The sequence below is a fragment of the Dipodomys ordii genome, unplaced genomic scaffold (assembly GCF_000151885.1).
Source record: "Dipodomys ordii isolate 6190 unplaced genomic scaffold, Dord_2.0 Scaffold40, whole genome shotgun sequence".
Lineage (NCBI taxonomy): Eukaryota > Metazoa > Chordata > Mammalia > Rodentia > Heteromyidae > Dipodomys > Dipodomys ordii.
In genome coordinates, this window is record NW_012267256.1 from 9,945,671 (window position 1) to 9,961,931 (window position 16,261).

At 35.4% G+C, this 16,261-nt stretch overlaps 1 protein-coding gene across 1 annotated transcript in view; it reads left to right on the plus strand.

Moving 5' to 3' along the window:
* The window catches only part of Ptar1 (protein prenyltransferase alpha subunit repeat containing 1), a 30,975-nt gene extending 24,308 nt beyond the window's left edge, over positions 1–6,667 (plus strand). The window contains exons 5-6 of the mRNA XM_013018400.1: positions 3,459–3,763; positions 5,971–6,667. Of these exons, the coding sequence (XP_012873854.1) occupies positions 3,459–3,763; positions 5,971–6,313 (648 nt within the window). The 3' untranslated portion in view covers positions 6,314–6,667. The remainder of the gene's footprint in view (positions 1–3,458; positions 3,764–5,970) is intronic.
* Positions 6,668–16,261: the final 9,594 nt, after the last annotated feature.

The window sequence follows — 16,261 nt, forward strand, 5'->3', positions numbered from 1 at the left end:
TATGATAAATGGAGATCTAATAGTATTAATACATAAATATCTCTTATAAAACCTAGAAGAAAAATAATGACTGGTACAAATAGTAAATTAGTCAATTCATAAATGAAGAGAATTAGGCAAAATAGGTAGTTAATATAAGAGGAAACAAAAAATTAGCTCATAAAAATGCCTTTCATAACATAAACATCTTTGATAAATATCTCATGAATGTTTTAATCTTCACAAAATATGCAAAATGTATTGTTTAATTTTTGTATCTACTTATCATGAAAACTACTTAATAAATAAAATGAATAAAATTAATAGATTTAGGAAAACTTCTAGAACTTTCTCCTAAATTGATAGATACCATGTAGTTTTAGTTGTAAGAATTTTTCTTATGCCAGAGTAGAAATAGAAGAATTTATAAATTGTGATTTTTCTTAAGAAAAAGTATTTTGCAACCATTAAAATTATGTAATAAAATAGTAAAGATGTAAGATGATATATAATTTCAGTGGAATAAAATCAGTACAAAATTTGTGTTAAAAATAAAATTTGTGTGCATGCCATACTAAGAAGAAAACCTGAAAGATTATCTGCCAGACTTTTTTTTTTTTGGTTGGTGGTAGGGCTTGAACTCTGGGCTTGGGCACTGTCCCTGCGCTCTTCAGCTCAAGGCAAGCACACTCTACGGCTTGAGCCATAGCACCACTTCCCGTTTTCTATTGGTTTATTAGAGATAAGAGACGCAAGGACTTTCCTGCCTGGGCTGGCTTTGAGCCATGATCCTCAGATCTCAGCCTCCTGAGTAGCTAGGATTATAGGTGTCAGGCACCAGTGCCCAGCTCTGCCAGACTTTTGAGAGTAGCCAGAAGGGTAATGAGTGAGTTTAGGTTGTTTTTTGTATTTGTCCAGACTGTTGAAATTTTCTATAATCATTTTCATCCTCTTTATAATCAAGGAAAAACAAATACTTTATGGAGACTGATAGCATGTGTAATTTAAGCCTGGTATCTTTATTGCATTGCTTCTGTAGTTTTTGGTTTTTGGGTTTTTTTTGTTTTTGTTTGTTTTGTTTTTGGTCAGTTATGGAGCTTGAACTCAGGGCCTGGGTGCTGTCCCTGAGCCTCTTTTGTGCTCAAGGATAATGCTCTATCACTTGAGCCACAGCACCACTTCCTGTAGCTTCTTAATATCTCATCAGCATCTATACACAAATACCTGGTCCCATAACAAAATGCCATGAAATTCTTGCATCCTTCTATGTCTTAGAAAAACATACAGATTTGAGTTGTAAGAAATTAAATTTTATTTGTGTTATTCTGAGGGTTTTTTTTATTATTATTATTGTGAAAATACCATACAGAGCGGTTACAATTACATGAGCAAGGTAATGAGAACATCTTATCAAGCATTGTTGCCTCCTCCTTTGTTTCTGAGGTGGTTTTTTTTTTCAGAGAACTGTCCAGTGAGAGATAATCTGAAGCTTATTCATGTTAAATAAGTTTATTTTTAAATATGTAGCTATTCAGTCTATGCTTAAGAAACTATATCAAAATAAAAAGCTACTAAATATCCTGTGGCCTAATTCTTTAAATATATGCTAACCTTAAATTAGTCTCTTTAGATAGATTTTTATCTGGTACTATCTCTGCTCACCTTTTATAAGCAAATAAATTACCTAGTTTTCCATTTCTCAGCCACTTTCCAGACCGTAGCTTCCGAATTTAAATGTTAGTAGCTGTGAATAAACTCTGTAAAGCTTGGACCACTCCAGAGTCTGGGACAGGAGAAGATGGTGCTGCTGAGATGATACTGCAAGATTTTATCTAAAAACCAATTTTTAAAAAGTTTAAAGGAGTTGGGCACAGGTATTTGAAGCTTGTAATCCAAGCTACTCAGGAGGCTCAGATCTGAGGACTGCGGTTCAAAACCAGCCTGGGCAGAAAAGTCCCTGTGAGACTCTTTATCTTCAGAAAACCACTCAAAAACTAGAAGTGGAGCTATGGCCCAAAATGGTAGAGAGCTAGCCTTGAGCAAAAGAGCTCAGGACCAGCATCCAAGCCCTGGGTTCAAGCCCAGGAATGACCAAAAAAAAAAAAAATTTTTTTTTTAAGGAGAGAACTTAAAGAAGATATGTGAAATTTTACTGATAAAATTTTTCTGGAAGTAACCTCAGTCCTTTGTTCTTGTTATCTCCTTTGTTAAATTGTTCATTCATTTATTAGATGGCAGTACACATAGAGGGATAAAACTATCTGTTAGGGATGAATAAATGTCTTCCAGGCACCAGTCACTCACACGTGTAATCCTAACTACTTAGGAGCCTGAGATCTGAGGATCTCAGTTCAGAGCCAGCCCAGGCAGGAAGCCAGTGAGACTCTTATACAAACTAACCACCAAAAACCCAGAAATGGAGCTGTGGCTCAAGTGGTAGAGCACTTGCCTTGGGCACAGCAGCTCAAGGACTGTGCCCAGGCCCTGAGCTGAGCCACAGGACTGGCACAATGCATACGTAAATACACACATACATATAATACCTGAGCAATAGGTGGGACAAAGACACGCGCACAATATTCTCTCTGTATAATGGGACACACACGTGCTGTGGAGGTTCAGAAGAGGGAAAGAAGATTTCCTCTGAGGAAGAAAAGAGCTGTGTGAGAAGTTTGTACAGGAAGAACCAAGGACCCTTGACACGCAGTTAGTCAGAGGAAGTAGTGTACAGTGCACAGTGGCTGGGCGTGGGCTGCACGCATCTCCCTCCCAGGTGACACAGAGAAGCACAAGTAAAAAGACCGCAGTCCAGGTCAGCCCAGATATGAAACAAACCTCCCTCAACAATAATCAAGGCAAGGCAGGTGCTGGTAGCTTACACCTGTAATCCTAGCAACTCAGGAAGCTGAGATCTAAGGATGCTGACTGCAAGCAAGCCCAGGTAGGAAAGTCTGTGAGACTCTCATCTCCAACTAATCACCACAAAAGCAAGTGGCAGAAGCTTGCCTTGAGGAAAAAAAAAAAAAAAAAAGCACAGGGGCAGTGCCCAGGCCCTGAAGTCAAGCCCTAGGACTGTCATATACACACACAACCCAGTAACCAGAATTTATCTTTAATGTTTTAACCTTCTGTGCTACCATTACTTCTAAATGAATGCCCTAATGTTCATCATTTTGGAATTAGACTTTTCTCCATGCCAGTCAGTAAGCTATTTATCAAAGCCAAGAGAAAAAAGTATCACAAGTTCATGAATTTTGTGACTTACAAAAAGAAAACCTCTCCCACTTTATAAAAGAATGGGGAAACTAGCATGTATTAAGCTTCTGCTAAGTGACAGCAGTGTGGTAGATACTGTTTTCAAAATGTTGGTGAGATGGTAGTCAAATAAAGAACGTTTCAAAGAAAAGTCAGAGGTGTTAACTAAGAAAGGAAAGCCTTTGGAAATTTCTCTTCTCACCTCCCTTTCTTCTTCCCACAAGATCCTTCTTGATGAACTGTCTTCTACTAAACATTGGGCATCCGTACATGTTTCAGACCACAGTGGATTTCACTACCGCCAGTTTTTACTCAAGTCTTTGATTAGCCAAACTGTGACAGATACTTCTGTATTAGAGCAAAACTCTTTGAGAAGTGAAGCTACTCTAGTTCTTCCAAAAGATGAAGAAGCGACAGCTTCAGCAGAAGAATCAAGGATCAATCTACCCCAGCTTCTAGAAGAAGAAGTTGAATTCACCACAGATCTTATTGACTCCTACCCAGGGCATGAAACTCTTTGGTGTCATAGGTAAGAAAAGGAGAAAATTTACTTCTTGTGTGAAACTGGACATGTCGTTTTGGGACCTGCAGATGGTATTATATTGACTTCTGTTTGTTGGGTAAATATGACCATCTGATTGCAGCTTTGCCTGAGTGAGAAAGGGTTTGTGTTTACCATACCATCATCATCATCATCATCATTAATAGGTTCCTCACACAAACCTCTACCTGTTGAGGATAGTGGCATTCATCCATAAATATGCAGCAAAATCCCTGTGTTACTTTCAAAATGCAAACAAAGCACACATGAATTTCTCTACTCATCTTTACAGATCCTAATATCTAGCATATCTTGGATGGAATGCTGTCATCTGTTTTTAATTTTAAAAAGCTCTTAATAGATAATTACGATGCAATCAGGATTGAGACTATTAATTAGATCCTGAGGAAAAAGGTAATTTTTAATATTGTTTTCTTGCCCTAAATGGTCTTCAGATTAACTTACTTTAAGAACAGTCTCTTTATACTTTTTATTTAAGCCAACTTTGTTTCTTTAAAACAAAAAGTTTACCGGTCCTTACCCTGAGTTTTGAGTACATTTAACAAGGCAAATTTCATGCCTTGATGAAGTCTATGTAAGTGAACTCCTTGCTTCATTCATTTTGGAACTTCCTCTATTTGGAAGCATCTTTGTTTTCATTAAATCCAAATTCTACTTCCAGCCAGTGGATTCAGCTTGTCAGTTTGTAAGCAAAAGGCTTGTCAGTGCAAGCAGGAAGTAGATTTTTTTTAATGTGTGTTTATTTCTTAAGTTACTGGGTTTATACCCTTTATCCAGATTAGTCTCTACTTGAGAGCTGGTTAACATACTCAGAAGATAGAAGCCACCTTCCCCCTACCTCCGTTTTTGTCACCTTCATGAACAGAGAATTATCTTAAAACACTTATCCCACAATTTCAAGTGAGAAAATCTTAACTTGAGGTTGTTTTTATATTCAAGGTTTTTATAGCTCTTTTGTATTTAGGTGCATTACACTTTGGATATTTAAAAAAATGATAGGTGCATTTGAATGCCAGCTAGATTAGCAGATAACTTTTCTTTGTAGAAAGTTACCTTTGGAGTTAGATTATGTATTACATAGGCTAGTTTTCTGCTACAGATTCATTACTATTAGGCAATGCATGTTGTTTAATTTTACTATCCATTAAATGTTTCTCACCAACTCTGGAATATACAGGGAAAATGAATAGAGTTAGAGTTTAAGGGCTTTAGAGTTGCTAGTATGGGTGATGAAATAAAACAACAGAACCTGTGTAATCTATCTTATTACACACAGCAGTTATGCCAATGGGGCATAAGGACGTTCATTTTTAATTTTAAGCAATTCAGAGTGATAAAGATAGAGAAACTTTCTTTTACAAGGAAATAGGAGGGCTGGAAATGTGGCTTAATGGTAGAGTGTTTGCCTCGCATTCATGAAGCCCTGGGTTTGATTCCTTAGTACCATCTACACAGAAAATGCCAGAAGTGGCACTGTGGTGCAAGTGATAGAGTGTTAGCCTTGAGCAAAAGAAGCTCAAGGACAGCACCCAGGCACACAGTTCAAGCCCCAGGACAGGCAAAAAAAAAAGAAAAGAAAATAGGAATTATATCTTCTGTTTTGCTCAGAGCCCTGCACACACCCACTGCATATGGATATTTACGAGTACAGTGGTAGATTTAGAAAGAAGTTCAGTATGTCTAGGTAATAAGAATAATGGCTGTAAATGCATTCTGCTTTAAAAATGGTAATTATAGAGGCCATGAATTAAACCTCCCGGAACTGTTTACCCCTTATTTCTTAATTACTCATCTTCTAAGGTATCCATAGCCTTAGTTTTTTATTTTTTTTATATGGTACTTTATGGCAAACACTGAGCTAAGACCTATTTCTAATGTTACAACACAGTTACCAAAGAGTAACACCTCTAAGCCATTGTTATCTCAGCAAATACTAACTGAAAAACTCTTAGAAGTAGTGTTGTTTCTTGCAAACCAGTAAGCTAGTGTTGAAACCTTTATCCAAAGCATAGAGATTCCATTACAACTGTTTTCCCTCCTTTCCCTTTTTAGCTCTAGGCTTTGAAATGGGCAGTGGACTGAATGCTGTGTGCTTTCAAATTACAGCAGTTCTCTCCCTCAAAAGCTCGATGTTTGACATGATGTTGTTTTTTCTCTACCCATCCCCACCACAGGCGGCATGCTTTCTACCTTCAACATCATTTAAATGGTAGGCTTCCTGGCAGCATGACCCAGCTGTCACCTGCAGATAGCCCCGGAAGAGCTTTGTATGATTTGCACCTCATCCCAGCAGGTCCCCAGCTATCTCAGGCAATGGAAGTAGATGGACTGAATGACTCTAGCAAGCAAGGCTATTCCCAGGAAACCAAGCGCCTGAAGCGAACCCCAGCTCCAGACTCCCTAGGCCTAGAAATGGAGCACAGGTTCATTGATCAAGTGTTATCCACCTGTCGGAACGTCGAGCAAGCCAGGTATGCCAATGCATACAGGAAATGGCTGGTCACATTGAGTCAATGAAAGAATTGGGGTGATCCATAGAGTTCCCCTTTTAGTGCAATACTGCTTTCTTACTGACATAGTTGCACCAACTTTTTGCTCTTCCTAGGTAACTGTGTGCTCCTCATCTGTAAGTTAAAAGTCCATAGTAACTATTTATTTTAAAAATACATTCCTTTGGGGATAAAGTAATAATTGTCTAGTTCCATCCTGCTAAACAGTAAGTCTTATTTTTTTTTCAATTTCTTACACTCTATTTCTATGTTGGGCTTCTCATTTGGACCTTCTAATGAGTTTATATGTATACCTTTACCTACTTCAGTTCAGTTGGTGCATAGCCAAATTTTTTTAATTAAAATTTTACATTGTAGTTCAGCTTAAGAACATTAATACAAATGCAATATGACTTGTTCTAACTATTGTTCTGAGAATCAAATGACTAAATAGATGGATATCTGAAGATATAAACTACACCTCTTTCTCTAGCATATTCTCAAGTCCTAGACAAAGATAACCAAAGTCAGAAGTATTAGAATTTACATGAAAATGTGCTTCCAGTGTAATCCATTCTAAATGGTTATTTAAAAAAAAAACTAAGGGTTTGTGTAATTATAGTGCTGAAAAGCATTTTTATTACTAGTTTTGGTAGATTGTTTTTATCTTATATTTCGTATATGCCAAAACAATCAAGTCAGCCCTTATAAAATAAATGTTTTTCTTTTTGAAAAAGACTTCAGAATGCCATTTTTAGTTAACTACTTTTTTTCCTCCTAAAATCACTTAGGAAAAATGGGAAACATACATAGAAATGTATTCATATAAACTTCCTTTTTAAACATTTAACTTATTGAGGTTATACTAGATAATCAACAAAAATTTTGTGGAAGCCAAGGAGAAAGAGTAGTTTTGAAGATTAGTTCTTCAATTTGTATTCTAAAAATGAAACAAAAACACTTTGATACTGAACTTATCAGGGATGAGGTACCAAAGTATCCACATTATAGCTGTATCTTATCTTTTTAATAACAAGGGCTGCGTTTTTTAGGTTGATGAAGGGAAGGTATGGAATGGGTCACATAATGTCCAGTTCATTATCTTATTTCCCCCTTTGTAAATAGTCTGTTTCTTCTTTGCACACACCTTTCTCCTTTTTACTAGTCTGTTCCATCTTTTATCACTTTCACTTTCGTGTGTTTTCTCTCATCTGTCTTTCTTTACAGATGCCTACTGAAATTAATTATCCTATTTCTCTGAATTTTATACCATATCTCGAAAATACAAAGTATGATTACTTTACCTATTCTCTTTTTTCATGATTAGTGATGTGTAGGGTGGGGAGCAGGTTATAGGATAAAACAGGCTTCTTTTGTCTTATGATACTAGAAAGCCTGGACTTGTCTTAAGGGAAACAAAATAGATCTTTTTCTTGGGCATCATGGTTTTGTTGAGTTATGGGCTGCTGAACTGAGACTTTGAAGAACACCGGTAAAAACTACCCAGCTTGGCCCCAGTCGATAGACAGTGCTCCTCTCTTTGGGGGCAAAACTTAACCTTTTTGTAGTTTTTATACAGTTTAGGTGAGAAAATAATTGCCATTATAAATGTAACCCTTTAGCCCCTTGTATACAAAGCATCTTTTGAATCAAATACCTCAAGTTTTAATAGACTACCATGGATTAAAACCATTAGACTTATGAGGTTTCCACTCATGTGGAGATTAGGTAGAAACAGCAGAGAAGATACTAGAATTTTCATCCATTCCACTGATACATTTTGTCCAGTTCTGGCCACACTTGGTATTAACTTTTATCAAGCATCAGTTTTAGTATCTCAATCAATAGGGCTTATATTACTCTTTGATTTGGGCCTGTGTCAGGAAATGGGTATAGACCTTACTCTATGAAGATTAGCTACATTTTTATAGTGCTCCATGCCTTTTATACCTTCCACTCAATATCTTGCCCATCATTGGTGTAACTGCCTTCATGCATCCTAAGGCTCAACCTTTCTGAAGCCCTGCAGCCTTTTAATATCTCTTAGTCTCTTGTCTTCCTAATGAAGTTATAACTAAGTAGTAAAAATACAAATATCCAAAAGATATTGTTAGTATGTGACTTTTGTGGGCTACTTTATTTTTAATACTGATATTTTTCAAGTGTTCATTTATATGAAAACTTAGAATTGTCATATATGGTTGTGATTTTTTAAGTGGTTTACATTTAAACTCACTAGCATAATAATGTCTGATGAAATGCACTCATGAAGTAGAAAGAAAATGTCTAATTCAGGGACTTGTTAGTCTTACTTTTCTACAAATATGTAGTTGTTCAAATAAAACGATAAGTTAAATTGACATATTTTACCCAGCTCTCACTGGAAGACTATCAGTTAACATAATACCATCCTGTGGATCAAAAAAACTACTGACAAGCAAACAGCTACAAAATCTGAAAGGGACTTGCCATGAACCTAGCCTTTTTTTTTTTTTTTTTAACTTTAACCTGTTTGGGTAATACACTATTTCCCGATTCTGTGTGCCTTGCACATTCTGGGGATTCACTGTTAATGACCAACTGAAAAAGAGAATGCTTGGTCATGAGTGATAGTGATAGTTGGAAAAATTAATAGATTGTAAGTAAACACTATAGACTAGCTTCATAATTCTTAGGGAGAGTTATCACATTTAAAACAACTTAATTAGATGTGTTCTCTTAATTTCATTACCTTGTTTAAACTTACTAAGTCCCAGACAAGAAATGCAGCGCTCCAATTATTAGTTAGCTGTACTTGACATTCAGAATTCCCAATTAATGAAACCCACTTGCATTAAGAATACTGTTCTCTGTTCTTTGATGATGTTTAAGAACAGATCTTGCCAACAGAGCCACTACCGGACAGCTAAAGCAGTTCTTTGACTTTAGTGACCTGTTGATATCTCTGTACTTGCATAGACATTTTATGCTTCTCTTTTTTCCCAAACTTGAACTGTGGTCCTGGAATTTCCTAAACTTGTAAGTCATTTTTTAAGCTTTAGGATTTTATAACCTGTTAATATCCCCTATGACCTCTGGGCCCAGACTTTCAGTCCTATTTCTTAGTCCTTTAGTATGGTTCTAATTTAAACACTTCGTTAATGTCTTTCTTTCTTTCCTTCCTTCCTTCTTTCTTATCTTTCTTCCTTTCTTTCCTTCTTTCTTTCTGTCTTTCTTTCTTTCTGTGGCAGTGCTAGAGATCAAACTCCACTTCATTAACTATTCATAGAATTCAGTGTAGTATATAGATTGTCACTAAAAGCCAGCTAAATCGTCAAATAAGGGCTTCTGTGACATAAGATGCGGAAATAAAACGCCTTGCAATTTTTATGCAGTAGTCTAGAAAACATATGATAGATATTGTGTCATTTAAATACGTTTCGGGTCATCTCAGTTTATGCTTGGTGAGTGACTGTGTGCATGTATGTGTGTGTAGAGAGAAAAGAGAGGACTTGTAAAATTGCTGCAAACAAATTGTCAATCTTGAAGTTTTCCTTTTTATAGCACAAGATGGTATCTGAAACGGGCTGAATGCAATTTGGGAGTGGAACGACCACTCGCTGTACAACAATCTCTACCTTAGCTCCTTGAATTATAGAAGATGCTAAAGATTTAGCTGTAAAAAGAAGTAACACAATTTTTTAAAGCTATTTTCAGCTAAGCTTTATTCTGTTACTAGGTTATGTTTAAAGTATACTAATAATTTCAACATTATAAAAACTGAATCTTGTCTTGACTATCTCAAATACAACTGACTGTGCTTATATACACAACACACACACACACACAAATATACACATTGTAAGCACCTTTTTATTAAAGAAGTATGTAGAGGCAAACAGTGTCACAAAGCAGTAGCAAAAAAACATATACTCGAAGAACTCTTTTTTACTGCTACACACTGACCCTTTAAAAAGCAAAATAGCTATGTATCTTGTGTTCATTTGAGTGCCTTTCTTATTTTTGAGGAGAACAAGCTTATATTGAAGTCTAGTGTTTTAAGTCAAACTGAGGGACAGAAGTTTTATTAAACAGCTTATGATGACTCATTCTCACTGCTAGGCATGGTCCCTGGGCTGTTTGTCCTTCAGTGAGATACTGTTGTCAGAAGGAAATAGCTGATTGTGTCATCAGTTATCCTGTTAGGCACCTACAAGAATTCTTTCTCTCTGACAAGTTTCATTTTGAATTGTAGGCATCACATTTAGTGGCTCTACAGTTAAAGACAAACTAGAACAAAAGACAAACTGTGTTCAAAGGGAAACAGGCACCCTACCCTAAGATAAAAAAAAGAGATGGTTGACCTTTTTTGTTGTTGTTTGGTTTGGTTTTGTGGTGCTGGGGATCAAACCCAGGACCTTACCCATGCTAGAAAAGCACTCTTAGCCCTGAGCTATAACCAGCTTCTTGAATGGTTGTTCTAAATGAATCCTTTGCCTTACTTTTAAAGACCTTCCTTTCCTCCCACTTAAAGGCTTGATGTAAAATAGTTAAAAGGCAGAAAAATAGGACTTCTTTTTTAATAACGACAATATTAACTATTTGAGATGCAAAGTATATCATTTTATGTATTTGTGTATGGAAAGGGATAGGAATTTCATATTTCAGAATAGCAAATAACTGTCCATTGTAATTTCATAAAAGCATATATAGTTAAGATTCCAAAGTGCTTTATAGAGAATTCTTGAGTAATATGTCCCTAACGGGCAGCATTCTGCTGTGTTCATAGTGGATCGGGACTGGAGGGGAAACCTCAGGTTCCCAGCTTTAGACTTCTCTTCTCTCCCCAGGCCAGCCATGTCAGCACTGTAAAACCAAATTCTTTGCTTAAAAAATACATAGGGAAGTAGTTGGTCTGTTGGTGAAACATTGTGCTTCCAAGAATATTAGCTATATATAGTTCGTGCTTTCTGGACAGTAATGTGATCCATAAAGCAAACCCTGACATTTCTTTATTCGTTGTTATTCCTCAGGGTGTAGATTTAGTCAATCTAGGACAAAATTTTATATTCAGTGGTAAAAAGAAAAGGCAGAAATATGCTAAATATATTACTAGCTCTTAAAATTTTAGTATATATAGTATTTTTTATAAACCACTACCAGTGCAGTAGCTAGTAGAGATACCCTGCCTGCCTCGTTCTTCTTGTGGCTGAGCCCTCATGGTTGTGTTCTGAACATTAATCTTACACACGTCTTCTGTGGAAATAACCGCTGAGTTTATTTTTCCATGTTTGGGGAAGGTGGGAAAAGTTATATTTTATTTTAGTGAATATCATTCTCAACTTTTAGAAATCCCATTGAGGAAAATGATTCCTATTATTTTTCAAATGGACAACTATTTTGCTTTCTAAGACTTGTGTTTCCTTCAGAATATTTATGGGCAGATCCTAAACAATGTGTATATACACATATGAATATATATATAAGAGATAAGTTTTTTTCATATTTGCCTAAAACACTCCAGTTTAAGGCAGTTTTCTCCAGTGAAATTAGAAATCTAGAACAACGGCCAGTTTGTTCTCCATCACCAAATTATTTGACTAAACTGTTCGTTTTGGGTTGTTGGGGTTTAATAAACCATAACCTCCTCACCTTTCTCCCAGGCCTCTAGGACATCAACCTTAATTCTTTGTCTGGCAATCACTTTCCTCAGAGTACTATGCAGCATACATGATTAAATTATTCGTTTACAAGGGGATGAAGTTTTATGCCATAGGGATGTATAATTTCATATACGCAAATACTGACTCCAATCGTATTCTGTCAGAAATAGTTGCTCCTTTCCTCCCCTAATCAAGTGTCACACATTTGGAGCAGGTAGACTGAGTGCAGTCACATGAGGTGTTAGCAAACAGTCAGTTGTTGTTGTAACACTAGACAATGAGTTTTCCACAAGGAGACTTGTTACTGTTTCACTGAGGAATATATTCATAGAGTAATATATGTGTGAAAGTGAACATTTTTATCATTTGACATGAATTATTAAGCATATGTAGGCTGGAGTTAGTAACATGTAGTAAAAATATTGTTTATACAGAACATTGTCTGAATATAGGAGATGTGAAAAGTTTAGTATTTTCCTGTGCAGGACACAATAATAAATGTGATTGAAATGTCGTTAAAAATGGTGATTGAATTCTCGAGGAAAACTACTGTAGTGTTCTGCAATCCATTCTCGTACCACTGTGTCTAGTACTATCTAATTTAGGCTGTATTTCTCCCTAAATTATAGTTAATTTTCTAGTGTCTTAAGAGTGGTAATGTTATATTACATGAAGTAACTTCTGCTTGTTTTTTTTAAATATCTTTAGAAAGTTTTCATAAGTGATACAGTAGTTTTGGTATCTGTTCACTTTCAGCTGTCAGAATTTTTTGTCAGTTTACTCAATACAAAAGTTAAACAGTCTGAAACAAACATTCCTACTTGAGCTGTAAGGAACCAAGTGTGTAGTACAGGTGTAATTAGGCATTGCCTTTTGGTGACGTTTTGATGCATGATTATGATGCTGGCTTCTGACTAAAGTGAGCACTCTCGGTATTGTGTTTGTTGTATCTGTGCTGAGAATAACGGAATGTGTGCTAAACTAACTTACTGTCTTTTATTTGAAAAAAAAAAAGGAAAGATTGGGTACTATAAGTATGCCGTGCATTTACAAAACCTACAAATAAATGTGAGGGAGAAAAAGATTTTTTTTAAGTAATGAGTTTTTAACACATTTTAATGTCTAATCTTTAGACATTATTCAGTTGCTTAGTTTAACACTGAAGACTTGAAGGGAAAGGTCTTGATACCATTAGCATCCACTATGCATTTCAATTTTACATTGTTTGTAGATTTTAACTGGCCACCTCCAGCAAAGTTGGAAATCTAACACATGTGTCCATTTGCCCTAATCAGCCAGGTAAAGAACATTTTAGTAAATTGCAGTGGGTATTTTAAGATTTTCTTGTACTTTGTATTCAAATGGACAAGTTACATATAAGTCTTTTGGTGAAGGGTCAGATCCTAGGCATTAAAAGGTTAGTCTGGCTACCTTGTTTCACTGTGGATAATGTCTTCACTAATAGCAGTCCTGTGTTTCCTAATCTGCCTTCTCCAACATAACAGGCTGCATTGAACCTTTCTCCTTTAGCTCTTTCCTAAAGTAATTATCCCTCTTATAAAAGGATTAATTATTTAAGGGTTAATTATTAAGGATTAAATATTTGTGAATTTTTTTACATTTAGAAGGTATACCTTGGAAAGGGATAAGAATAAAATGTTCAATAAGGTATGTGCAGAGTGCACTTTTGGTGTTCTGGGAATTAGTACTCTAGAGTGCTTAAATTATTAGCTAAATTCTTAGGCTAGTATTACAATGATTTTGTATGATCTATAGCTGCACTATTCAATAGAAATATAATGTGAGACACAAAGTACTTTCTCAATTTCTTGTAGCCATGTTTAAAAAGAGGTGAAATTAACTTTAATAATGTTTCATTGAATCCAGTATGTTGAAAATAACATTTGAATAAGTAATAAATATAAAAATTATTGAGATGTAATAACTACCTTCTTTCCATAAACAAAGTCTTAAAAGTATACTGTGTAGTTTACATTTCCAACATGTCTCAATTCTGACTGGCCACATTACAAGTACTAGGACTAAGGGCTGCTATATTGGACAGTGCAGATTCATAGGGTACTTATTTTAAATATGGAGGTGTTAAATGTGAAATTATGGTACTTTAAGTTATTTGAGATATTTAGAAAAATGTCTAGTAGAATTAGCCACTTTCCTTCATCTTCATGTTAAATTTGCTCTAGAAGTCAACCTGTTCCAATTTGACTTGCCAACTATTTTTTAAACAAATTATGTGCCACGTAAAATACCATGATATTTGATCATAACACATCAACAGTTCCTTTTTCAGGTGTTTTCACTATTGTGACCTGCTCCTTCAAAATGATGGCCTAAATGCATGTTAATTGTAGATCTGTACTCATTTTGTTATGTATTATTCTTATTAATTAATAATGTATATTAACCCCTAGGATTCTGATCTTTCTATGCAGCCATATTTCAGTACCTACTGGTACACTTACTAAGTTATAAAGAATGACAGAGAAGTAGAATGAAGCATTCCTTTTCTCATTAGATTAGTTTTCAATTCAATGTGTGACTATGTTCCAAGCCAGCTATAAATTACTGTACTTCTGAAGAATACAGAAAACAGGAAATAGTATTTGTCTTTGCGAAATGTCTCCAATTTCTAAGTAAACTTTTCATCTCCTAAAAGAGTGCTGAGTGTGATTTTATTTTCACCTGCGGTAGCGCTTTCAACTTAGCTCTGATCTACTCAACTGTTCAGTTGAATTGCTGAGGGTGATGGTGTGAAATATTGTCTAAATGAAACCAATAATTTTATACTTATATTTGTAGAAAAAGTTAAAAATATCACTATGTGTAGGGCACAAAAGAAATATCAAACAACGGAAGGAAAATCACAGAATCAACCGGAAAAGGCATAAACAAGAACTAAAGAGCTGAGAAAAAGAACACAAGACCAGAGTTAACGCCCAATGAATAAAAAAAAAAAAAAAAAAACAAAACGACAAAAAAAAACACACAGATACAAGAAAAACAACCGGGAAACCACAAGGCAAAAACACAAAAAACAAAAAAAAAAAAACCAAAGAACAAAAAAAAGAAATAAAAAAAAACACAAACAAAAACATAAAAACGCAGGAGCACCAAATAGAAAAAAAAAAAAAAGGCAAAACAACAAGACACCTTCACAAAAAAGAACAACCAGATAGACAAAGACGAAGAGCAAAAACAAAGCAAAAACTAGGGAAGCACAGGCAGGATCCAAAGAACTGGGGAGGGAAAAAAAAAAAAGAAGGGAACAACGCGCAAAAGGAAAAGTACTAAGTACCAGACATAGAAATGAAAAATAGCATCAAAATAAAAAAGAAAAAATAAAAATACACAAACACCAAAAACGGCAGACACAGAGAGCACAAATATATGAAAAAAAGAAAAAAACAATATACAAAAAGGAAAAATTTGAACCAGCAAACCATATAAACCACAAAAAAAGAAAAGTAAGCAAAGAACGTAACAAGAAAATTGACCTAACCAAGAACAGACGGAAAGAAAAACTAATCAAAACACGCAGCTCGAAACACCAGCCCTCAAAACCAGCAAAGAAAAGAAAAAGCAATGAGACTACAAACACCAAGAACCACCAGAAAACTCAAAGCAAAAAACTCACAAAAAGACATAGACTGCAAGTCCAAAACAAAAAGAAATCAGGGAGAGAAAAAAAAACATAACCAGAACCAACCACGAAAACCAAAAAAACAAGAAAAATAACAAGAAGAGAACACACAACAGAATAATGTTGCAAGGACAACGTACGCAAAACAACACAAGATTCAACCACTAGCTGAAGAGGAAAGCCAATAACGATAATACGAGCGTAAGAGGAAAACAAAAAAGACAAGATCCAATACCAGATTCCTGGCATACTAACTCCACTAGAAAAAACAATACTATGTCTAGGCGTCACAGAAAGAGGATAAACAAAAACAAGGCAATCACAATTAAAATCCTCATAAAGAACAGCCACAAGGGAATAGTAAACACCAATATAAGAAGAACTCCACATACAAAAAAAGTACGAAACCACCTCATAAAGAAACATTCAATCACGGGACCAAAAACAAGAGAAAAGAAGGAAAGCTAAAGAAAGATGCTATCACACATGAAATCACAACAAACAAAAAAAAAGTCAAACTCCAGGACGCAAAAAGGAAAGATCATCAAAGCGAAAGAGGACCAAAAGAACATAAACAAGAAAAACACTAAAAAACCAAACCCAACTAGGCAACTGCAAGTACAGTAAGCAGACATACTCACGACTCGGGGACAACAAGAAACAAAAAGGAAAC